This window comes from Ailuropoda melanoleuca, chromosome 17, assembly GCF_002007445.2.
Source record: "Ailuropoda melanoleuca isolate Jingjing chromosome 17, ASM200744v2, whole genome shotgun sequence".
Taxonomy (NCBI): Eukaryota; Metazoa; Chordata; class Mammalia; order Carnivora; family Ursidae; genus Ailuropoda; species Ailuropoda melanoleuca.
The window spans coordinates 12610545-12634294 of NC_048234.1; the positions used below are offsets into that span (position 1 = coordinate 12610545).

Below are 23750 nucleotides of genomic sequence, written 5' to 3' on the forward strand. Positions count from 1 at the left end.
TAAGATGGGGTCCAACCATCCCACACATCCACACAGAAGCCCAGGCCTGGCTTACTTAGCAGAGTGCTCTTACCAAAGGGGCAGGTGACCGTGCCACACAGCTGTGAGGGGCTGTCTGTGCAGCCGTTCTGTGCGTGGAGGTACACTTTCTGTATAAATCCCTTGCAAGATCTCTTTCAGAGTAGCCATCAGGCCTTTCAGTGATTTTTTAAAAACCAGAAGAATATGGCCATGTTACATTCCAAATGTGAAGTGGGGCGGTGGGGGGGGCTCTTCCCTCCCGACCTATACTGTTTGATCAATCTTCTTGCACCTGGATTCAAGAGAGTTTAAGAAGAAACCAAATCACCACACTTGGGTGTCCTTGTCTGAGCCCCCACACTAACTGATCGGCCTGAGATACTCCATTCAAGATTTTCATACAGTCTGGACCTTACTGCAACAGACTGGCTGCACTGGGCCAATGGTCTTAACTGTGGTCCACCAGTAACTGGGCATTCCTTCTCCCAGGTAGCCCCCATCTGGAAGCCGCTGGCCTCTCACTGCCCTCACACCACAGGACAGCTGGAGGAGTCCTGGGGCTGTGGCTCCCAGCCCTTGGCCCGCTCTGAGACCCTCATCTTCCCTGCGTGCTTTGGTTCACAGCGAGCACACAGCTAGTAGGTCTTTTAGGGTTTAGTTTGATTGGACAGCTTTAGAATATTTAAAGTTAAGGGTGAAAATTCTTCCTATAGAAACGCTGCATTAGCCTCAAAGACCAGCTACTTCCTTGGACAGCATATGTGCTAACAATGATTCACCTATAAACAAATCTGAATTTTTAAGCCAGTAATCCCTGGGATCAATCCCAGTTCCTCGATGGCCACTGTGCAGAGTTGTGAGGGAAGGTGTCAGACCAGTCAGAAGAGGGGCTGTCAGGCCAAGACCCTGGTCTCCTGACCCAGGCAAAACTGCACAAAGTAACAGCTATTAGTCGGAGGCCCTCAAGAGCGCTATTTAGTTTTAACTCCTGTGTCTCAAGGGCGTCAGTGAGAACACCGCGGACGGGCTGGAGGCTCACAGGCACACGACAGAGCGTGCACAGAATGAGCAGCGTCCCAGCCCCCAGAGACAGGCCACCAGAAGCCCGCAACCTGATTCCTTGCTAACTAATGATATGATGTCACCAGTCTGGGCCTTATCGATGTCCAGCTGACTGCCATGGGGGCTGAAAATGCCTCACTGCACAGGGGTTCGCTGGTGGGCAGGGAGCACTTGGCTGCCAGTGAACGCAGGGTGTGTGCGTGCCCAGCTCCCTGCCACACACCCGTGGGGTGCCACGGGGAGGAGCGGAGTGCTCTGCTGAATTACTTCTAAAGGTAGACCTGGCCCATCGTGGTGCTGGGCTCACACGCACGGACCACCACGGGGGCATCATTTGTGCACTTCTGGGAAAGAGCCCTTGAAGCTTTGTCACGATTCGTAACAATTTTCAAAAGGTTCTGACTGACTTGGAAAAAGAACTGTGAGAACGGCCTCTTGGCCGTCCGAGAGCTTGCTGACGACCGCACGTGCTTGGCTTTGGTCAGCGGGCTGCGCCGTCCCCCAGAGGCACAGAGCACACTGCTGCTGACTCCCAGCACATTCCTCTCTGGCTTTCAGAGCTCCCGCGACTGCACCGTAGGCTTCCTGCTGGAGCAGCATTACCGCCCGGGAGCCAGCCCCACACCGGCTGGCCGAGGCGCCATCGTAGCAGGGGCCTGACTGGGGATGGAGGGCTTTTGAGGAGCCCGGCCAGTTACTGCGCGCAGCTCCAAGGGGTGGTGCGAAGTGCGGGGGGATCGTGTCGAGAAGCTTAGGGGACGTTCTGGGCAGCCATGCTGCTCGCACGCAGGCAGCCATCTCTAGCTATAAAGGGGCTGGGTGAGAACCTGGGCCGGCCCACACAGCCCAAGGCCCCGAGGAGCCTGGGAATGTGACCTTGACACGAAGGGCCTGGGTATTGTGCCTAATGAGGCAGAGTGCGAAGCGGGGTGGGGGTGCGGGGGACAGGTCATTTCTCACAGGCCCCAGAGAAGGAATACCAGTGGCTGAGAGGCCTGTTCGGCAGAAGAGCCCTTCCTCCACAGAGGGCCTATTAAATGCCAGTTCCCCACACGGAGCTGGACAGGAGAGTGACCCTCGACACGGTCTTGCAAATACCCCCATCTATTGGGAACCCAACTCTGCTCTCTTAGGGCAGTCAGGAGACAGCCCTCTAAGGGAGCCTCTGGCCCGTCTCTCCTGGGTTCTTCTGCTCAGGTTTACATCTGTACTGGCCTGGACTGGGTTCTGTGGGGGTGAAAAAGAGTGTGAGGCTGAGACGGGGACAGCAAAGGCTTCCCCTGCTGGGGGCACTCGGAGGGACCAGGCATAGAGGTGATGAGGGGGACCGTGCTCCCTGTCTCACGATGCTCCTGTTCTCCTGTCACCAGTGTTGAACAGGAGGCTGTACCCTCGCCCAGGCCCTGCCGAGACCACAGCCACCAGCCAGGAGTCAGGGGAGGGACAGAGTGTCAACCTGACTCCGCTTGTACAGTAACTCAGAGCCAGGAACCGGGTCTCGCTCCACCCTGAGAGCCCTGTGTACCAGACACTGCCCCCCACCAGCTGAGTAATGCCTGCCGCCCCCACTGTCTTGCAAATTAAACGATGCTTCAGAACCTTAAGGTTCTCAAAGTCTTTCTGGTACTTCTCCCGCAGCGTGGCCGCGTTGCCCTCCAGGTCCTTGTGCTCCAGCTCCTCCCGCATGATGTCCATCTGGGCCTCCAGCTCCTGGATGCGCTCTCTCAGCCCTGTCATGGAGTCGGCCTCTCCCTCGGCGGCCTGCAGGGTGCCCCGGGGCTGGCTGGCGGGCCAGCCGGAGGGGGGGGCCTGGTGGGGGCCGGGGGCTGGCAGGGCTTCGGGGAGCTGCCGCTGGTGGTGGCGCAGGGCCTCCTGCAGGCGCTGCAGGCTCTGTGAGTAGTATTCCTGCAACGTCCACAGCTCCTCCTCGTGGATGGTCCGCAGCTCTTTGATCTTGAGCTGGAACTTGTCCTCTAGGCTCTGCATCTGCTCCACGTGGTGCCGCTCCAAGTCCTGCCGGTCTCTGACAGAGGCATCCAGCTGGCTCAGGACCCTGCTGTGCTCGGCCTGCAGCGTGTCCCCTGCCCTGTTCAACTGCTCCACCACGCACCTGATCTCTTCCTCGTACCTCCCTTGCAGAGCGAACATGTTCTCGCTGCGCTTGCTCTCCACTTCCTCCAGACACCTCTGCTGATGGTCCAGCTGGGTGACCTTGGCCTTGAGCTCGGCGTTTTCCCTCTCAACGATGGCAATCACTTCCAGGTACTCGTTCTTTTGCTTCCGGAGAAGCTCCTCGTACTCCTCCCTCAGGGCCCCAACTGCTTGCTCATGCTCCTGACAGGAGGCTCCCCCGCCCTGCCAGGATTCCTTGTAGCCCCGGAGCTCCTTTTCATACTCCAGCCGGATTTTGCAGGCTGCGTAACACACCTGAGCCTGAATAATTGCATCCTGAACTAATAATGAAGAATACTGACCGAGGCCTCCCAGGTAAGTGTTATAGGAGAGACTCTGGGATGCCTGGAGAAGCTTCTGACAATCTCTTACTGACTCCACAGGAGGAAGCGAGGTTAAAGCGGCAGATATCTCCCCTAAGAGGCTGGCCTTATCTTTAAGCTGCATGGCAAGTTCTTCCTGAATAGTCACAAGGGCCCCAGAGCTCTGGTCGGACATGCAGAAGGGCTCCCGGGAGCCGGCTGCTTTCTGAGGACTCAATACTTCTCCTAATGGGCTCAGGTCCCAGGATGCCTGTGTGCCGTCTTCAATCCCTGCAGGAAGCTTGAGGGCTTCTGAGACCTGTTGCATCACTCTCTCAAAGTCGGGGGTTCGGTAGGCTCCCAGGATGTCCCCCAGCACACGCTTGTGCTGCCGCAGGGCCACCTGGGTCCCCCGGAGGGTCTCCTGGATGCTCTGCAACCTCCGCTGGAACGACTCCCTCACCGACTGCAGCGCGAAGCTGAGCTCTGCCCTGACCCACGTGGCGTCGGCCAGCGCAGGGACCAGGGCTGGCGGGATGCTCTGCTGCCCGCCTCCCGAAGCNGTTACTGCGCGCAGCTCCAAGGGGTGGTGCGAAGTGCGGGGGGATCGTGTCGAGAAGCTTAGGGGACGTTCTGGGCAGCCATGCTGCTCGCACGCAGGCAGCCATCTCTAGCTATAAAGGGGCTGGGTGAGAACCTGGGCCGGCCCACACAGCCCAAGGCCCCGAGGAGCCTGGGAATGTGACCTTGACACGAAGGGCCTGGGTATTGTGCCTAATGAGGCAGAGTGCGAAGCGGGGTGGGGGTGCGGGGGACAGGTCATTTCTCACAGGCCCCAGAGAAGGAATACCAGTGGCTGAGAGGCCTGTTCGGCAGAAGAGCCCTTCCTCCACAGAGGGCCTATTAAATGCCAGTTCCCCACACGGAGCTGGACAGGAGAGTGACCCTCGACACGGTCTTGCAAATACCCCCATCTATTGGGAACCCAACTCTGCTCTCTTAGGGCAGTCAGGAGACAGCCCTCTAAGGGAGCCCTCTGGCCCGTCTCTCCTGGGTTCTTCTGCTCAGGTTTACATCTGTACTGGCCTGGACTGGGTTCTGTGGGGGTGAAAAAGAGTGTGAGGCTGAGACGGGGACAGCAAAGGCTTCCCCTGCTGGGGGCACTCGGAGGGACCAGGCATAGAGGTGATGAGGGGGACCGTGCTCCCTGTCTCACGATGCTCCTGTTCTCCTGTCACCAGTGTTGAACAGGAGGCTGTACCCTCGCCCAGGCCCTGCCGAGACCACAGCCACCAGCCAGGAGTCAGGGGAGGGACAGAGTGTCAACCTGACTCCGCTTGTACAGTAACTCAGAGCCAGGAACCGGGTCTCGCTCCACCCTGAGAGCCCTGTGTACCAGACACTGCCCCCCACCAGCTGAGTAATGCCTGCCGCCCCCACTGTCTTGCAAATTAAACGATGCTTCAGAACCTTAAGGTTCTCAAAGTCTTTCTGGTACTTCTCCCGCAGCGTGGCCGCGTTGCCCTCCAGGTCCTTGTGCTCCAGCTCCTCCCGCATGATGTCCATCTGGGCCTCCAGCTCCTGGATGCGCTCTCTCAGCCCTGTCATGGAGTCGGCCTCTCCCTCGGCGGCCTGCAGGGTGCCCCGGGGCTGGCTGGCGGGCCAGCCGGAGGGGGGGGCCTGGTGGGGGCCGGGGGCTGGCAGGGCTTCGGGGAGCTGCCGCTGGTGGTGGCGCAGGGCCTCCTGCAGGCGCTGCAGGCTCTGTGAGTAGTATTCCTGCAACGTCCACAGCTCCTCCTCGTGGATGGTCCGCAGCTCTTTGATCTTGAGCTGGAACTTGTCCTCTAGGCTCTGCATCTGCTCCACGTGGTGCCGCTCCAAGTCCTGCCGGTCTCTGACAGAGGCATCCAGCTGGCTCAGGACCCTGCTGTGCTCGGCCTGCAGCGTGTCCCCTGCCCTGTTCAACTGCTCCACCACGCACCTGATCTCTTCCTCGTACCTCCCTTGCAGAGCGAACATGTTCTCGCTGCGCTTGCTCTCCACTTCCTCCAGACACCTCTGCTGATGGTCCAGCTGGGTGACCTTGGCCTTGAGCTCGGCGTTTTCCCTCTCAACGATGGCAATCACTTCCAGGTACTCGTTCTTTTGCTTCCGGAGAAGCTCCTCGTACTCCTCCCTCAGGGCCCCAACTGCTTGCTCATGCTCCTGACAGGAGGCTCCCCCGCCCTGCCAGGATTCCTTGTAGCCCCGGAGCTCCTTTTCATACTCCAGCCGGATTTTGCAGGCTGCGTAACACACCTGAGCCTGAATAATTGCATCCTGAACTAATAATGAAGAATACTGACCGAGGCCTCCCAGGTAAGTGTTATAGGAGAGACTCTGGGATGCCTGGAGAAGCTTCTGACAATCTCTTACTGACTCCACAGGAGGAAGCGAGGTTAAAGCGGCAGATATCTCCCCTAAGAGGCTGGCCTTATCTTTAAGCTGCATGGCAAGTTCTTCCTGAATAGTCACAAGGGCCCCAGAGCTCTGGTCGGACATGCAGAAGGGCTCCCGGGAGCCGGCTGCTTTCTGAGGACTCAATACTTCTCCTAATGGGCTCAGGTCCCAGGATGCCTGTGTGCCGTCTTCAATCCCTGCAGGAAGCTTGAGGGCTTCTGAGACCTGTTGCATCACTCTCTCAAAGTCGGGGGTTCGGTAGGCTCCCAGGATGTCCCCCAGCACACGCTTGTGCTGCCGCAGGGCCACCTGGGTCCCCCGGAGGGTCTCCTGGATGCTCTGCAACCTCCGCTGGAACGACTCCCTCACCGACTGCAGCGCGAAGCTGAGCTCTGCCCTGACCCACGTGGCGTCGGCCAGCGCAGGGACCAGGGCTGGCGGGATGCTCTGCTGCCCGCCTCCCGAAGCGCCGGCTGCCTCTCCGCCCAGCGCTCCCAGGTGCTTACTCAGGGACTCGACCTGGCTCCAGAACTCACCATCCACCAGCACCTTCTTAGCCCAGGTGTCTGCTGGGGCCCCAGGGCAGAGAGCAGCACTTTCAGGTTCCAGGGGCAACTTTCCCGACTGAGCAATCTCGTGGAGAACACGCGAGATGTCCGATGTTGTGTTTTTTAGAGAGTCTGCTATTTGGTTTATCAGGGAGGCTTCCAGGGCTATCTGATCAGAAAGGAGTTTCAGCTGCTCCTGCTCGGTCAGTTGGAGCCGGTGCAGTGGCTGTGGTATCGCATTCCCGAGCTCCAGGAAACGTGCTTCCTCTGGCTGAGCCGGGGCCGCGCTGTCGGCAGGAGCTGGCCAGTGGTGCAGAGCCTGGATGGTGCTGACTAGTGCGCCCTCCACGCTGGCCGGGGCGCCCACTCCTGCATCCTGTGCTTCCTCCTGGCCGGCCGCCGGCAGGGACCGCAGCTGCTCTCGGCAGTTTTCCAAGCACGCCAGAGCCTGACTATTTTTCACCTGGAAGTCTCCGAGCTCCCCGACGTGATTTTCGACCATCTTCGCCCGCACCTGTCTTTCCTGCTCCAGCTGGGAGGCCAGCGCTCCAACCTGGAGCAGGCTGGCACGGAGCTGCTCTCGGAGTCGCGCCTCGGTGCCAGCCCACTGCTGGTGTAATGCGAGTAGGGCCTCCTGGCTCTGGCCCTGCTGGCTCTCCAGCTTCACCGTCACGTCTTTGAGCTTCTCCTCCGTGATGTAGAGCTTCGTCTCCAGGGAGTGTATGATGGAGAGATAGGTGTCGGAGTCACTGGTCGCAGGGAGAGAGCTGGGGGTGGCCTCTGACGACATGCTCTCCTCTGAGGGCGACCTGTCCTGGCTGGTGTCGGAGGATGTGCTGCTGGTCCAGGTCTTCTCGGACCCGTTAGGGTGCGTGTATTTTTGGCACTGAATCGTGGAGAACCGGATTCTTTGCCTTTTGACACCAGGTACTCCCTGGTCAGGTTTTGCGGTGCTCTGAGGGTGCCCCTCCCTGTCTGGCACCTCCGACTTGAAAGCGCCCACACTCTCTTCTCTCTTGGGGCTGCTGTCACCATGCTCTTCCCCCAGGGCTGCCCCTGGGTCCTCATCCTCAAGCCTGGAATGTGGGTAGGCCGGGGGTGTGCCGGGAGCCTGCAGCTGCGGGCCTGACAGCACGGTGCCGTCGTCCACCTCTTCTGGGCAGCTCCGTGTCACCTCCGCGTCCTCGGAAGACTCCTTTACAAATTTCCTTAAGATCTCTTCCTTCGCCTGGAGCTTCATTTCTGTTTCCTCTAAGCTGCTCCCCAAGGCAACCATTTTAACCAAAGCCTCATTGAGGTCCTGATCTTTCTTTTCCAGAACTTTCTCGTGCATCTCCTTGATGTGCTTCAGCTCTTCCTCCTTTTCCTTCAGCAGCGTGTGCATGCTCTGGAGCTGGCCGGCCACCCTCCTGTAGGAGTGCTCCAGGCTCTGGTAGTCGGCCTCCCTTCCCCTCAGCTTCTCCTGAAGCTCAGCGACGTCCCCGTCGGACAGGGCGACACGATCCATCAGCTCCTGGAACCGCTGCCTGATCAGGTCCCGCTCGTCTCTGAGGCTCTGGACGTGCTCGGCCAGCTTCTGGATGCTGGCCTCCCTCATTTCCAGCTGCTCCTCCAGCTGGTGCACGACCTCGCTGCCCTCGAACTTGGCGTTCAGCTTCTCCTTCTGGAGGACCTCCAGCTGCTGCTCGTGGTCCTGCAGCTGGTCCTCATAGGCGCTGGCCTTGTCCTCCACCTCCTTCAGGTTCTGCAGCAGCACCTGCTTCTCCTTCTCGCAGCTCTCCAGCAGCAGCTCGTAGTTCCGCTGCAGCTTCTCCTCCATCAGCCGCTGGGCCTGCTCGCTGGCGCCGAGCTGCTGGCTGAGGTCGGCAATGCGCTCCTGCAGCCTCTGCACCTCCTTCTGCCGGTCCCGCTGGAGTGCCTGCTGTGTCTCCAGGTCCCGCAGCTCCTGCGTCTTCTCCAGCAGCAGGGCCTCGGCGCTCTTGAGCTTCTGCTCGCTGGCCTGCAGCTGACCGCTCAGCGCGGCCTCGCTGTGCTGCCGCTCCTCCAGCTGCTCACGGACCTTGTCCTTCTCCAGCTTCAGGTCACTCTTGAGCTTGGCCAGCACCTGCTCCTTGATGGCGAGCTCGGCAGCGGCGTTGCTGAGCCTCGCCTGGAGGCTCCGGATCTCGGCCTCATGGTGCCGGATCGCATCCTTGGCCTCCCCGTAGCTGTGCTTCAGGGACTGGATCTGCTGCATGACCAGCTCCTGGCGCTGGCACTGGGCCTCCAGCTCGTTTTGCAGATCCTGGTTGACTCTATGGAGCCTCTGCCAGGCACCGGATGGGGAGGTGGCCACTTCAGTCTTAAAAAAACCGATTAAATACTGGTTAGTACCACTCGGGCCTCCCAGTTCTGAGTGTCACACCTCTGGCCAGGGTCAACCACAGAAAAGCTCCTTGGTGGGTTTGCCTTTTATCCTTGGCATAATTTTTTTTTCAATTAAAAAACAAATCCAACAAATCATCTTAACTTTTTTTTGGCAGTTAGCTGCTTCTAGGTAAACAGAACACATGGACAGTAACATCAAACAGCTCTAACCAAGCAGCTTCTAGGAGAACTAAACCCAACTGAACTGAATAATGGAGTACACTGATGAGCAAACGGAGACTGAAGGACAGGAGAACGCTGGGAAGGAGGACAGGGGGAGGAGCGGAGCTTGATCTGTTTGTTTGTTTTGCAAAACAAAAGGTAGACTCTAGGCAACAAACCCTAACAAAGCCTGGACCCGGGGGTGTGGGTGGTGATGCCACTTCCTTCTAGGACAGAAGGAAGGGAGGCAACTGCTCAGGATGCCAGTGAGGTGACACTGGAAACATTTTCCTTGGGGAAGTGGAGCCCGTCCTCTACAGTAACAGGAAGAACTAATCTCTACCTGCAAGAAGACAAAACGAAGGGAAAACGGAAACCATGGAGTAAAACATGATAATCAATAAAACAAATCTTCGTGGAATTCAAAATAAGAGAGTGAAGCATGCAAGAAACAAAACACAAATGAAACAAAACTCCCCAAACTAAAAGGCATGCAGAATAGACAGAACTAATTAATGCAGGGGCAAAAACAACATGGACAAGAGTGAGAAGAGCCCAGCCTAGGAAATTTGGCCTGCCTGTGGCTCGCTCTAGCTCTGGTATGCTGGCAGGGAAGCCACAGATGTGACACTCAGTTATGTTAAAGTTACACTCGACGCTCCACGTCCAAACCATGCAAGCTCCTCCTCCCAGCACCATTAGTGCAGCGCCCACCCGGAACGGCTGGCTCCTCCTGACCCTGAACCCCAAAGGCCCCTTGCTCATTCGGAATGACTTGGCTATAAGCATTTTCAAAGCACAAAGGGAGGTTGTTAGACCGAGTGGGAAGGCTTTACGACACCAGCTCCGCCCAGCGCTGCCAGGGGCTTTGGTGCAGGCTCATGCAATCATCCAGCTTAGACACAGAGGCACGTTCTTAGGTTAGCAATGTGCAAAATCTGCTGCTAGTATCTTTACCACCTGATGTGAAGTGAATTCGTGCAGGTTTAAAAAGATGCTCCCCAAACCGGGAAAGTCGGCACAAAACCACCCAGGAAGCACACACAGGGGAGAGGGATGCCCACCATCCCCAGCCCCGGGTGCCCGAGGATCAGACCTGGGCGTGGCCCTACCGTGGCTGAAGGGGCTGGGGAAGATCAGAGCAACGGTCAAAGCTGGGAGAGAAAGAGAAGGCAGAGGGAACACGCAACAAAAAACGGCATGGAGACAGGAGGGAAGGTAAACTCTGCCCAGAGGCTCACGTGCTATCTGGGATGACTTGGCCCAAGGTGGCCGGGGTGCTGCGGTCTGGAAATGTCGACACAGACACTTATCACAAGGACCCTGGGTCACTGAGAGCTGGAAAGGCCCCTTGAGGCGAAGCTCTAAGTCTACACAGGCAAGGAGGCTGACGTTGCAGGGGATGGCACCGGCTTGCACTGGTCAGTGGCAGGACCTGACTGGAGTGCTGTGTCCTCAGCCTTGGCCAAGAGCTCAAGTTCCGCATTCCATCAACCCGCTCTGCATTTCCCCAGCACTACTCCATCCACCACCTCTCCCCACCAGCATGTCAGCAGGATGGGGCAGGAGTGTGTTGTTTTGTACCCCAGAACTCAGATGGGGCCCGGAATGCTATGGGACAACAGGCTCCTGCCGGCGAGACACCAGGACAGCGCCCACTGCTTGCTGGCCGGCATGTGGGCACGGAGCTCTCTGGTGGAGGGCACGGGTTTGGGTCTCAGCTCAAGACTCAGGCTGCTGCCCTTCTCATTAGGGTCCCCGTTAGGCTGCTGGGAGAGTCGGCTGATGGCCAGGCGGCCACACTTCCCCCGGCAGTTCAGCCCAGGGAGAAAAGAAGAAGAGGGGCCACTAGGCCAGCGCTAATGGTCCCAGGTTGCCCTGTAGGTGTGGTACACACAAGGTCAAGGATGGGCAACCAGTTCTAGCTCTGCCACTACCTTGGTGGTAAGGAGGCACTTGGCTCTGTGACTCAATTTCCTCAATTGGTAAAATGGACCTAATACGGCATTTGTGAAAGCACGTGGATGACATGCAGATATGTGGTATTTATAATAAAAATATGCTGGGTACTCTGAGAGCCAAGAGGAGAGACGAGCAGGATGATTTCATTCAGAAACCAAGAAAAACCCTGAGAGACAGAGGTTTCACGCAGATTCTCCACAGCGTCCTGCTAGGGTGAAGCTAGAGGACCCCCGAGCCTGCGAGCTCTGACGCTGCAGCAGAGGAGCCCGGAGGGGGTGGCACGTGGGACAGGCTGCCCTGCTCAGCCAGGTTTTGCACATTCCTAGCCTGCCTGGGTCCTCACGCTGAAGCCCAAACGAACGAGGGCTGCACAGCCCCTCAGCCCTACCTGCAGCACGTAGCCCTCCCGGGCACTCTGTTCCCGGCCCAGAGCCACCCTCAGCTGGTCCTGCAGGAGCCGGTTCTGCTCCAGAAGGTCCGAGGCCTCCTTCTGGCTCTGCTCCAACTGTGGGCAAAGAGACACACATTTGTAAGCAAAGTGATGGCAAGCAACAAAGGCAGCAGTACAGCATGGGCCCGCCGTGCGTTTCTGGCTCTCACTGGGCTGGAGCACACAGGGACTCCTGGGCTGGCCTTCCATGCGGCCACATTTCAGTGCACGTGCTGATCTGGACTTTATCTGCAGCATCTGGTACGGAAGGTTCCAGCTCAAGCCGTACGTGACAGCAGCCGTACTTGACAGCAGCACACTTGTTACCCAGGGCACCCGCGTAATTCCCGCGTGCCTGTAAGGATGTGATGAGCAGACCCCACCAGGAAATGGGGGCTTTGTGCCTGTGTCAGAAGAAGCCCACCCTGCTGGGTCCTTCCAGTTTCCTCAGTGTGGTCAAACAGGCCAGTGCCGCCCCAGGGCAGCCCTCGCTCCAGACCCTGCCATAGCTTCCGCCGAAACAGGTCCTTTTGACCACTTTTATATAATGGATTCCATACAAAACTCTGTTTGCGGGAAGGGTTCCACGAGATGTGTAACGTGAGCCAGCTACTTAACACTCTTCTCGCTCTCAATGGCTTTGAATGAGTCACCCATCCATCCACCCTTCCCGGACCCCTCCCTCAGGTGCCTACTGGATGCTGGCCTGTGGGGGCCGCCCCGCTGCGGGGGGAGAGTGCAGCTAGGCTCTCCTGTGGGGGCACCGAGACGCCCGGCTTTCAGACTCTGCTGTCTGTGACAGAGTCATGGTCCAACGTGTGACCTGCAGGCCAGCAGGTCCATTCTGACAGTTGAGAGTGATGTGAGTTTGAACTCTTATTGCACCTGGCCTTCGTTATTATATTAGTATGTGTAGAAATGGGACAAAATTAGTGTGCTGGTGTTAACGATAAATGTCAGCCTCATAAGTTTAACAGGAAAAAGATAAGCGAGGGCCGGCCAATGTGGCCAGTTTTCTACTTTCATTAGCTACTTCTGTAAAAGAACACATTTGAAACACACTGCTGAGTGTTCCTAAAAGGCCAGTACAATGATGTACCTCCTCGCCCAGGAAGCTCACTGTTCAGATTTACAAATCCACTACCAAGTTTCCCAGATTTGATTTCTGGATATGTCACAAATACAGGGACTGGCCACTTATCTCTGCATCCCAGAGGGGCACGCTCTGGAGCTCAGTGAATTACAGGGTATCCTTCAAGTCGGTGGGATGATGGCAATCGTCTGCCCAGCCTGCCAAGCTCACCCCCGTCCCCACCCCAGGGCCTCTGTTTCACATCTCAAATATTCCTCAACGTCCAGAATCCAGCCTCTGCCTCTTGTTGCCTGACCTGTAACCCCCTCAGATCCCATCTATGGTTACTGGGCTGCTTCAAAAGACTTGGGGCTTATCCCTGCCTCCAAGCTTTGGCCCCTTTGACCCAGGGCCACCCACCACATATGGAAACCTAACTGCTCACGCCCCTCTCCTGCCTCAAATCCCTAGTCTGTGCCTGTAACAGGGTAGGGCAAAGTCCCCACCTGGGTCCTACATCCCAGCGGCCTAGTCTCTGGCCATCCCTGGCTCTGTATGGCAGTGTCCCCACTGCATGGCAAACACCTTTTCCTTCTAGAAAAACCTGGCGCCCCCTCCCTGTGACCCTCTATGACGTGGCACCCTCCCGTACCTCTCGTGCCTGCACCATACTCTAAGAACCTGTCTATCCGTGTGTCTGCCTCCCTGAACGGTCTGAACTGCACGTCCCTCAGTGTCACGTGGCTGAACCACTCAGGCCACCACCAGGTACAGTGGGTGCTGGGGACGGCCGCTGCACAGAACCCCGCCACCTGTCCGCCCATTACCTCCTTCTCTAGCAGAGAGGTCAGCTCGTGAGTGGAGAGCCGGTCGCTTCCATCCTCGGAGGACAGGTGCAGGGGGGCAATGGGCACCTGCTTTTCTTCCCGGAGAGGAGTGGTCTCCACTTGATGCCACCGCTGCTCGATCTCCACATGGACGTTCTGTGTCTTGAGGTCGGCGGTCACAGGCAGCCCTGGGCTACGGTCAACCTCCATCCGCAGGGCCATGTCATCAGCGGCCGGCCCGTCTGTGGCATCGAGCATCCCAAAGCGCTTACGGCGCTCCTCCCGCCGCCGCGCACGCTCCCGCTCCAGCTCGCCGGCCTCAGCCTCGGGGTGGCTGTCAGAAGCCCCCATGGCGCTGGCCCTCTCCTGAGCCAGGGCCTGCTGGATAGGGCGGAACTCGGCCCAGTCAAAGGTCTTAGAGCGGCCCTCCCGCCGCCGCTCCCGAGCCCGGCTCCTCTTCTGCTCGGGGTCTGGCTCTCCACGCTCTGCCTCTGGTTTCTCACTTGGCCTCGGGCAGGTCTCAAAGGAGGAGCTGCTCCGGTTCTTTTCCTCTGGCAGTGAGCTGGGGGCAAGGGGCAGAGAGCCTATCAGGTGCGGCTCCTGGTGACAGCCACCTGCCCTGGTGGGACGGCCAGCTCCACCACATTCTCTTCCTATGCGGCTACAGTTCCCACAGGAGAGGGGAGGAAAGGATACTTTGCCTTTACCTGTGTCCCTTCCGTAGGGGGAACCCAAACCGGTTCTGAGGGAGGACGAGAAAGGAAGAGCCATAGATGGCTCAGAGTTTCCAGTCTCGGACCTCAGAGGAACCCCTGACAGAGGAGATGCTGTTGGAGAGAGTCACGATGGAGTCTCCATCAGGCTGCACTGGGCATGGCCACCATCTAAATAAATGAGGTCGTGAGAGAGGCCAACCCTGTGGCATGCGTGCACCGGGCAGTGCTGACAGAATGAATGAGACCAACCATTTTTCCCCAAAGGCTCGAGGGTTTTTTAACAATGGTGAGTAACCCAATCAGGTCTGCATTTCAAGAAAACCACTCTGGTGGCTGGTGTGACAGATGGATCCCAGAATGAAAGGCCTGAGACCACTGTGCCCCGTGTGAGAGATGGCCCAGGTGGCACCTGTGTGCCCGCACCACGCAGTGGCCCGCCCTGTGCAGGTGAGTAGGGAGTGGATTCAAGGGCATCTCCACTTGCCCAGTAAGGAGTCCATGCCTTTGTCCAATTTGCCCCAAAGCAAAGATTCCTAAAGAGGACGCCCCCCAAGCAAGGGTGAGGCGGGACCATCAGTTGTGGTGGTTTGAGGCCCCTGGCCTGAGCAGAGTGGCCTCTGGTCCTGCCCAAGCCGGCAGAACATAGTTGGAAGCCACCCAGAGCCTCGAGGGCCAGCGAGGGCCATGCTGTGGGGCGGGGAGAGGGTGGGCTGGGGCACCTGTTTTTAAATTTTTTAAAAAAATAGGCTCCATGCTTAGCATGGAGCCTACCATGGGGCTTGAACTCACAACCCTGAGATTAAGACCTGAGCTGAATCAAGAGCCGGTTGCTTAACCAGCTGAGCCACCCAGGAGTCCCAGGGAGCGTCAGTCTTTAAATGGGAGTCAAAGAGAAGGGAGCCTGGGAAAGAGGCACCCGAGGGAAGGAAAACATGGTCATCATCATGCTCTGGGCCATCTGTCTAGGGCTTCAGGGCGGTGGGACCTGCAAGTTGCCAATTTAAGAGCACACATGCATCTGAATAAAAGTTCTCCAGAAGAGATCTTCCAGTGCCACTGAACTGAGAGCTGACCCAGGCTGACAGCTGTGTAGGGTGTGGCGACCACACAGAGAGCTGGCAGCAGCCTCCACGGCTCCATGAGAGGAAGCCTGTCCGGCCCCCAGGCAGGAAGCCCCTGCAACTCCCCACCACAGACGCAAGGGGACTACGGTTGATCACCCAAAGCTGCCCTTGTATTTGTTTCTAATACGTTCTTGGGACTTGGCCCTGTAACCACTGAAAAAAAATTTCCCTCAAACTGTAAAAGCCCACATAAGACAAGCAGAAAGGCTGAAGACAAACGGGGAGCGTGAGGACCCCCTCAGTTTGAAATACACTAATTCTGAAGTAAATTCTAATCAGGAAAACAATCACTAAGTCAACCTTCCCACACAAACGGAAGACCTGGTCCCTTGCACCTATGTCCCCACACGGACCCAAAGTCTGAGTGTGGCAGGGAACCGTAAATGTCAGCCTGGGACATATGTGCATGTGCATATGCTCACGTGTGTCCTCCACACCTGTTCTGAGGCCGACGCCACGTGCCTGCCCTGCGACACCCCCATCCCAAAGCTGACTTCCTCCAGCTGGGCCCCTCAATCCCTGCGCGGAGACAGGCCCTCGTGGAACAGCTGGGGCTGGCTGGGACGCGGCAGGCAGGGGAAGGCTGGCGGCCAGGACGGGACCTCAGGCCCTCTCACGTCCACCACCCACGCCACTGTGGCAGCAGCCTTGCTGGAGAACCCCGAGCTGCCTTTCCCACCCGGCTAGGGGGCCATCCTCAAGGTGCTTAGAGTGTTGGCCTCACAAAGCTTTGGTCTCTGCTCCCGGCTGGGAGAGAGCCAGAGGACAGCCACCGAGGCCACCCCATGAGGACGGAGTGCCCTGTTCATCTCCGCGGGCAGGACGCACTCCACTAACAGGTAAGCTCTCCTAACAGGACCCTGGAGAACTTGTCCTGGCCACCAACGCATGGTCTTACTGACAGGAACAACTAAATATTCTCTTCACCTAATAAATGAAGGAATGAACAAACAATGCCAATAAACACAGGAGAGTAGACTCTGTTCCCACCTTCTTGGTCAAAGAGGTGCAGTGTCACTAGGAAGCAGGCAAGCCCTTGACAAAGGTTTGGCGCGGCCACAGCTGCCCTAGGCTGCTGAGGGGCACACGGCGGGCCCTGGGGCGCCAACCCAGCTGTGACCAACAACTCAATCGCTTGAAGAATCATGCCAAGTACATGATCTGAAAAGTGTAAACGGGAGGTTCTCAGAACAGGCAGAGACTCTGAAGCCTTCAGCAGAGAACAACAGAGCTCCGGGCATCGTGGAACCAGCCCCATGCATCAGAATCTTCTCTTAAACTGCAAATAGCAGGTGTCTAACCTTCAGGGCAGGAGGAAGAAGACATCATGAGGTATACGAACCGCAGAGGCTCAACATGGGGGAAGAACAAGATTACCAACCCGGTTCTAGCACTGAGTCTCAAAGAAGTTTTTCCTGGTTGCACAGAAATCGAACAGACGGAGGCATGGAGCAAAAAGAGCAGGACAAAGAGACGTTCTGGTGGCCTGTGAAGGTGGCGTCCGGGGCTGCCCTTACCCCGCCGCCAGGAGGCAGTGCCCAGGCCAGAGGGGCTCCTCCCACTAAGTTCAGTTCCGACAGGGGCACAAACACTCCTCCGCTGGCCAGGCTTACAGGAGGAAAAGGTCGCCAGGGGCAGAAAAACCAGGAAGCCGAAGGGAGACTGAGCGGGGCCAGGTGAGGTGGGACAGAAGAGGGAAGGAAGAAGGCGGTGCTGGGACACAGGAAGCACAGACCCACGAAGAAGCGAGGCACTGGCTGGCAGGGAAGGTGGCTCCCTCAGGCACCCTGCTGTCTTACCTCGTCACGTCCGGGGCAGAGGTCGGGTGGACGTGCTTCATGATGGTCTGGATCCAATTCCGCCGGATTCCAGATGTCATAGCAGAGAGAGTGAATTCGCCCTCCTTCGTCTACACAGAAGACAAGCTGTCATCAGGGACTGTCACCTCCCCACCCCCAAAGGACATCCTGTAGGGAGAACTGCAGCCAGGTAGGGGGCTGTCCTAGGAGCAGCGAGTGTGCCCCCCTCAAAGAAGAGCCTGAGAGCAAAGGGAAGAGCAAATCTGCTTTCGTGGCTGACTCTGCCTACAACGTCCCTGGCCCCCGGATGGCTCGCCCTGCTCTTTCAGGGGCTCACAGACTCGGGGGAAGGAGAGAGCACAACCTGACAACAAAGCTGGTATGTGGGAAGCAGTGGGAAGGGGCCCCCCAGGCTGGGGACAGCACGGTCCCAGCCCCAGCAGCACGCAGCCACGCACAGCAGGTGCACAGGGTGATGGGAAGGAGAGTGGTAGGCATTGGACTTGGCGGGGGGGCTGAGCCCGATGGGGGGCCACGTCTGTCTGTCTGAGAAGAGGCGGGGAGACCTGCCGGGCTGCCGCCAGGGCAGTTGTAGTTAGAGTTCACATGGTGACAGAGAAGAGGTAGGTTCTGGGGAGGTAAAGGAGATGGTATGCAGTTCCTGACAGGATATGGGAGCGCAAGGGGGCTCTTCTAGGACAATCCCTGGACTGCCCGCCCCTGACCTGGGTGACCTGGTGGGATAGGAGTCAAGATGGAGGAGTACGCGGTCATGGCTGAGGGAGAGCAGCTGCACGATGTGGGGACAGAAGGTGGGCAGGAGGGGAGGGGAGCCAGACAGGGGCTGAGAGCAGGCAGCAGGGCCAGGGAGCGGAGAGGCCTCTGGGACACAACCTCTGTGTCGCTGAGCCACATTGCCAGGCAGCACCCAAGATGGGGAGGGGCCGGAAATGCAGGTGGCAGTCTCCTGGAGGCCATCGCCCTGCTTTTGCACCACGGGCTCCCGTGTCACAGAAGCAAGGGTATCGATACTGTTCTTTAGGCTGCTCAGGCTACTGACCAATGGGCCTGTGAGACACGTCAGCTACTCAGCTGATGGGAAGATGAAATCCCCAAGATGGTTTTGGGATGGACGATGGCACAGCCAGGGGCCAAAATATAAGAGAGCATGTGCTGGTCCAGCACGCTGCAAGGCGCAGCTCGGACCTGACTTTATCCTCCACCTCAGGCCCCCACCGGCACCCCTAATAGAGAAGGGCCCCTGCCCACGACCCAGCTCATCTCTCCTTCATCGCTTTCCTCTCCGTGCAAGCCAAGGGCAGGGCTGCTGCCTCAGGGCTCTCGGAAGCACCCGTCCCTTGGGCCCTGGCCCTCCCCCGTCCCCGGGGCCAGCTCCCCCGCATCCCTGGCTCCTCTGCTCCCTCCTCCAGTGCAGGTATTTCTGTAGTCTGACCTCAACAATCTGTCCATTCTCTCCCATGAGCTCATCTCCCAGTGCAGGTATTTCTGTAGTCTGACCTCAACAATCTGTCCATTCTCTCCCATGAGCTCATCTCCCACCTCCGGAGAGCTCTTTCCCAAGCACGTCCACGTTCGCGGCTGCCTAATGTTCTCAGGGACGCCTCAAACACAGGCCAGAACTCCAGAGGCTCCCCTGCTGCAAAGCCACCTCTGTCGCTGGCTACAGCACAAGGCTCATCGTGCTCTGGGGTGGGAGACCTCACACTTGCTCCGTCACCCGGCCAGAGCCACACCCAGCTGCCCTTCCACCATGGTTCTTCTCACCACTTGCTTTGCCCCTCACCACTTGGCCTGCTGCCTGACCTTCCCCTTCATTCTAAGTGAGCTGTGTGTCCTGCTGGATGGGTCTTACTAAGGCACAACTGCCTTGTGACTTCTAACACATTCCAGGGCTTCCCCCGACCTCCACACAAGACCGACTCCTGCCCTGGCACGCAGGGCTCCCGCAGTGCCCCCCTCACCCGGTTTCCGCACTCAGCTACCTTGAAGGTGCCACTGGGTCTGGCGGCCAGGCAAGAAGACGACAAACTCGGCCCTCCAGCCTTGCCTTGCAAGACCCTAAAGCCCTTTAGTGGTCCAGGCCGAGCCCCTCCTGGGACCCACTCTCCTGCACTAAAAGCAATCTCTCCTGGCTTAGAACTCTGAGGCCATGAGACTCATGGAAAAGCATCAGCACTGGAGCTAAGCTCATGCTGCCCGGCCCAGGGTAAGGTTAAGAGGGGTCCGACTGACAGCTGAGCTCAGCCAGGGAACACAGGTGACTCAGAAATGACCTCGTCGGTGACGGGGAGAGCAGGTGAGTTCTGAGAGGGACAGACTGTCACCTAAACGATTCAGGCCACGGCCTCATCACACAGAAGCAGCCCTAGAACAGTGAAACTATGACAAGCCCAGTGATGAGTGCTGACTTAATGACATTTCTTACCCCGGGGATGCCCTAGCCAGAGAGATCTGCTCTTTAAAATGGAGAGGTAGGGGTGAAGGTGGGGGGTTAGCATGAGCCCGGAAAGCCAGAATGCACCACTGTCTCCAGTGCTGACACGCTGGCTCACCAAGCATGGCTATCCCTCCTGCAGGGACAAGAAGAAGAGCATCACAGCAGGGCAGCACAGGCCACCAAGACCCACCAGCTCATGCCCTGGCCCTGAAGCCAAGCCATCAGTGTAACCTCCAACTAGGCCTTGGTGTCCACACGGCTGCACTGCGTGGAGGCAATAGCATGAACAGTAGCCCGGTGGGCTGCCGCCTGGATTTCTCCTTGTAATAAACTCACTGGCCTTTGGGTCTGAACCTTGGTCTCCTCTGGGTTTGGTTAATAGAAGTTAGTCCCAAGGTGTCTGATCTACTCGGAGTCCAGAATTACAACTGAGTTGGTGGGCCCGCAGATGTAAAGGAAACACCCTGCTAAAGGCAACCCAACTGGAGTTCTAACTCCCAGTGGGAAACTGAGTCCCAGGCGGCAGCTCTGTCCGGCTGCTCGTTAGCACACACTTCCAGGGCTCTCGCGAGGGAAGAATTAGCTGTGCCCAAAGAGAGGTCTGGCCTTTGTCCCAGCTCCTGGGAAGTAACCTGTGAATCCTTGTCATTCAGGGCAGGGCCTGGCCACTCCAGAAAGACCAGCCATGAAGTGAGAAGGTTGGGATTTGTGACACGTGAAATCAGCCAAGCTCTGAGGAGAAGGCAGGAAACTGCATTTGACTACATGGACAGTAACTCAAGCTTCAGTGAAAGCTCTGGACACTGACTCGGGTGAGCCTCCTGGGCTGGAAGCTCTGGGCATGACCACACATCACCCAAGACAGAAGGCGTCCCCAAGGACTCGGAACGTTTGTGTTTAGGGCCATCCCAGCACAATTCTCCCTGTCTTTTCCTCTGCCTTGTTCTAATTTGCATCCTTCTGCTACAAGGAAACTACAATGGTTAAGTATAGTGCTTTCCTGTGTTCTGTGAGTCACTCCGGCCAACTCTGGAGCCTGAGGCGGTTTTGGGCACCCCATGATCTTGCAGTTGGGGTCAGAGTGAGGGCAGATGCAACAGTTGAGGACTACGCCCTGCCCTTGAGCCACCAGCTTTAATAACCGGCCCAGGAGAACCATTTCATTGCTCCGATCAGATTCTTTTTGAGGGTGGGGGTGGGAGGGGCAATGCCTTGCTCGCCTGAGTCCCTCACAAGATCGTGGGGAAAAAAAAAAGACTTGTAAGTGGATGAATAAATTTCCAAATGAAAGAATTAATGAGTAAAAACCTAATATTCAAAGCTTAACTAACACTTCTATTCTTATTTCCCCTATTCCCCGTCCTTCCCAAATGCCAGCATATAAAAAAAGGAAAAAGAAAGACCCTTCAGTAACACAAAGCTTCTAAACAGTATTGAGAAGAAAGGTGCTAATGCCTACTTTTTTGTTCAGATCACAAGCTGGGGTTGGGATGAGGTGCTAGGGACAGACCGCAAAGAACGCGCGCGACTAAGCCCGTGGGAGGTCAGGCTTGCCCACAGGTGTCCCCGGACCAGGACCTCGGGTTCTTGGAGAAAAGTTCCAGCAGCTCAAGCCCGTGCCCCCACCTCCACACCAAGCCTGTCTCCAAACTCCACCCCAGGCTCACATGTATCTGAAAGCCATAGTTTCTCTGGACTGGATACTCGGTGACATCGCAACACGTAGACAAGTCAATTTCCCCGTCCAAGTCAGCCGCCTGCAGAGAGAAAGTAAAACTCAACACCTAGACAAGTGAATTTCCATGTTAGCTTTATTTTTAATGGGCATATACACTGACAAGCGAGGATACTGCCCATCCTATGCGACCTGGAAGCATCCACGCCATGTCCCCGTGCATCCTGCCAAAGTTACCCCATGCCAGTGCTTCTCAACCCTGATGCTGGAAGTCTCTTATACTCTTAAAAACTGAGGTCCCAATTTATGTGAGTTTTCTCTATTGACGATATTAGCATATTAGAAATAAACTAGAACAAAAGTAAACGTATTTGCTCATTTAAGAACACAAAGAAACATTTTATTTTACCACAAAAAATATTTTAAAAAGTCAGCAAGGGATTTTTGCAAATCTTGCTTTAAATGCTTGGCTTCCAAGGACAGCTGGATTCTCACATCTGTTGCTGCATGCATTCTGTTCAATATATCATTTTGAATGAAGTACAGCTGACTCTTGAACAATACGGGTTTGAATCGTGTGGGTCCAGTTGTACACAGATTTTGTTTTGTTTTGTTTTGTTTTGCTATAGTACCGTACTGTAAATGTATTCTCTCTTCCTTACGATTTTCTTAGTGGCCTCTTCTTTTCTCTAGCTTACTTTTTTGTAAGAATACAGTATACGACACACGTAACATGCAACATCTGTGTTAATCAACCGTTTGTGCCGTTGGTAAGGCTTGTGATCAACAGCAGGCTCTTAGTTCAGTTTTGGGGAAGTCAAGAGTTGCATGCGGGTTTCCAACTGCGGAAGGGGACAGCACTCCTAACCCTGTGTTTGTTCAAGGGTCAACTGTATACAAAGACAGTCCAACCTACATAGATAGAGATTGGAAAAGAGACACATATTTTAATGGTCATTTCTTTCTTTTCCCCCAGTTTTGTCGAGGAATAACTGGCATACACCACTGTGTAAGCTGAAGGTACATGGCATGACGGTCTGATTGACATACACTGTGAAAAGCTGTACTCTCTTAAAGGTTAACTGCAAAGTGGAATCTGAAATCCTATCAAGGGACTTTCCATTCCATTATACTAAAATCCATGGTTTTTCCCTCTGAATGGACTTTTACCCGTGAGTGATTTTGTAACTTTATGTATTGGTCATTTGGAAGACATCGAGGTATGCGTATCTTCCACAAATTGACGTATTTCATTACACAAGCTCAAAACATGGTAGTATGAGCACCTATGTCATCAGGACCGTCTGTAAGGGAAGGGAAGCTGCCAAGTTTGTGGTGGGGAAAACACATTTTCCAAAGTTCCAATTTCGCTTGAAAGCATCACTGGCACCAAACTATCCATTGTTTTCTTTGAAGGAAGAGACTCACTTGGTTCATTTTTAAGGAAGTGCCAAACACCCAAAGTGAGTGAGCAGTATGTCTCTCAGTTGCTCCTGCACTTTCCAGTACAGACAGTACTGCGCGAGGAGAAGCCACCAGGTCGGCCGGCGGCGCGCGTGGGGAGCAAGTGCTTTTCCACAAGGCACCCCTCATACTCCAGAATGCAGCAAAAGCAACTTACGCTCACCGTCGATTTTGAATCACAGAATATAGAAGAGTATTCAAGAACTGAGACTTTAAATGGCATCTTAATTTTATACCAATAGTTTTTCTGAGGTTCGCGATATGTAAATACATATAACCAGCCCCCTAATGGAAGATATTTAGATTCTTGCCAATCTGCTACTCTTACAGAAATGCAGGAATGACTAACCTGGGGCACAGATGTCTTCCTATATGTGGAAATATATCTGAAGGATTCCTGGAGTGGGATGCAAGGGAAAAAGTAGGAACACACAGACTTGCCAAATTGCTCAAACGAGATATTTTTGTAGGTGAAGGAAAAAGAGCTCCTTCTGGTTGGTCTTCAACCACGGAATCAAGACAGTCAACTGAGCCAACCAAATTCATTTGTCACATCCCATCTTTGTCCAAAAGACAAGGGACAAGATTTAGTTCCATTTCTTCAAGAGACTCAATTCTCCATGAAATTTTTGTAGGAAAAACAAAACTGCTCATCCTGAGTTTTAAAATAAGATCTCTTTCAGTGTTTTTCAAAGAACAGAGAAAAGAGAGGCCACTGAAGCACATCACTCAGGTGCCTAAAGCAGGGCCTCTAAACAGCCCAACGTTTCAGGAAGAATCAGTCACGAGAACATCAAAAGCTTGTCACACTATGCTCAGCCTTCCCATCAAATCTAGACCAGGAAACCCAAGATGGCAACTTAGACACCTGTCGACAGACAGAAGGGGACTTGAGCCTGGAGAAGCGGTGGCTGGGAGCCCTTCAGCTGTCTCCACAACTGGGAAGGAAACCAAGACACTCACCTCCTCAGCCGCCGAATCCCTGTAGTATCTCAGACTTTGATCAGCAAGGACAAACCAGTGTTTCTTCCACTAAAAGGGAAGGGAAAAGCAGACTCAGCTAGGGCAGAGCAGCACATTTACTGCTCCAAGGTGATCCACAGCCAGAGTC

At 55.9% G+C, this 23750-nt stretch overlaps 1 protein-coding gene across 6 annotated transcripts in view; it reads right to left on the bottom strand.

The window, feature by feature from the left end:
• Positions 1–23750, bottom strand: part of MPRIP (myosin phosphatase Rho interacting protein) — a 157515-nt gene that overhangs the window by 12236 nt on the left and 121529 nt on the right. For 4 of the 6 annotated variants that reach the window (XM_034647397.1, XM_034647394.1, XM_034647395.1 and 1 more), the window contains exons 7-13: positions 23603–23671; positions 21168–21257; positions 17043–17152; positions 13404–13965; positions 11463–11579; positions 6455–8885; positions 2683–4109 (exon numbers count right to left, since the gene is read on the bottom strand). In XM_034647397.1, coding sequence (XP_034503288.1) covers positions 2683–4109; positions 6455–8885; positions 11463–11579; positions 13404–13965; positions 17043–17152; positions 21168–21257; positions 23603–23671 — 4806 coding nt within the window. Of the gene's footprint in view, positions 1–2682; positions 4110–5027; positions 8886–11462; positions 11580–13403; positions 13966–17042; positions 17153–21167; positions 21258–23602; positions 23672–23750 lie in introns of all 6 variants that reach the window. The other 2 variants (XM_034647398.1, XM_034647400.1) reach the window with 2 other exon arrangements.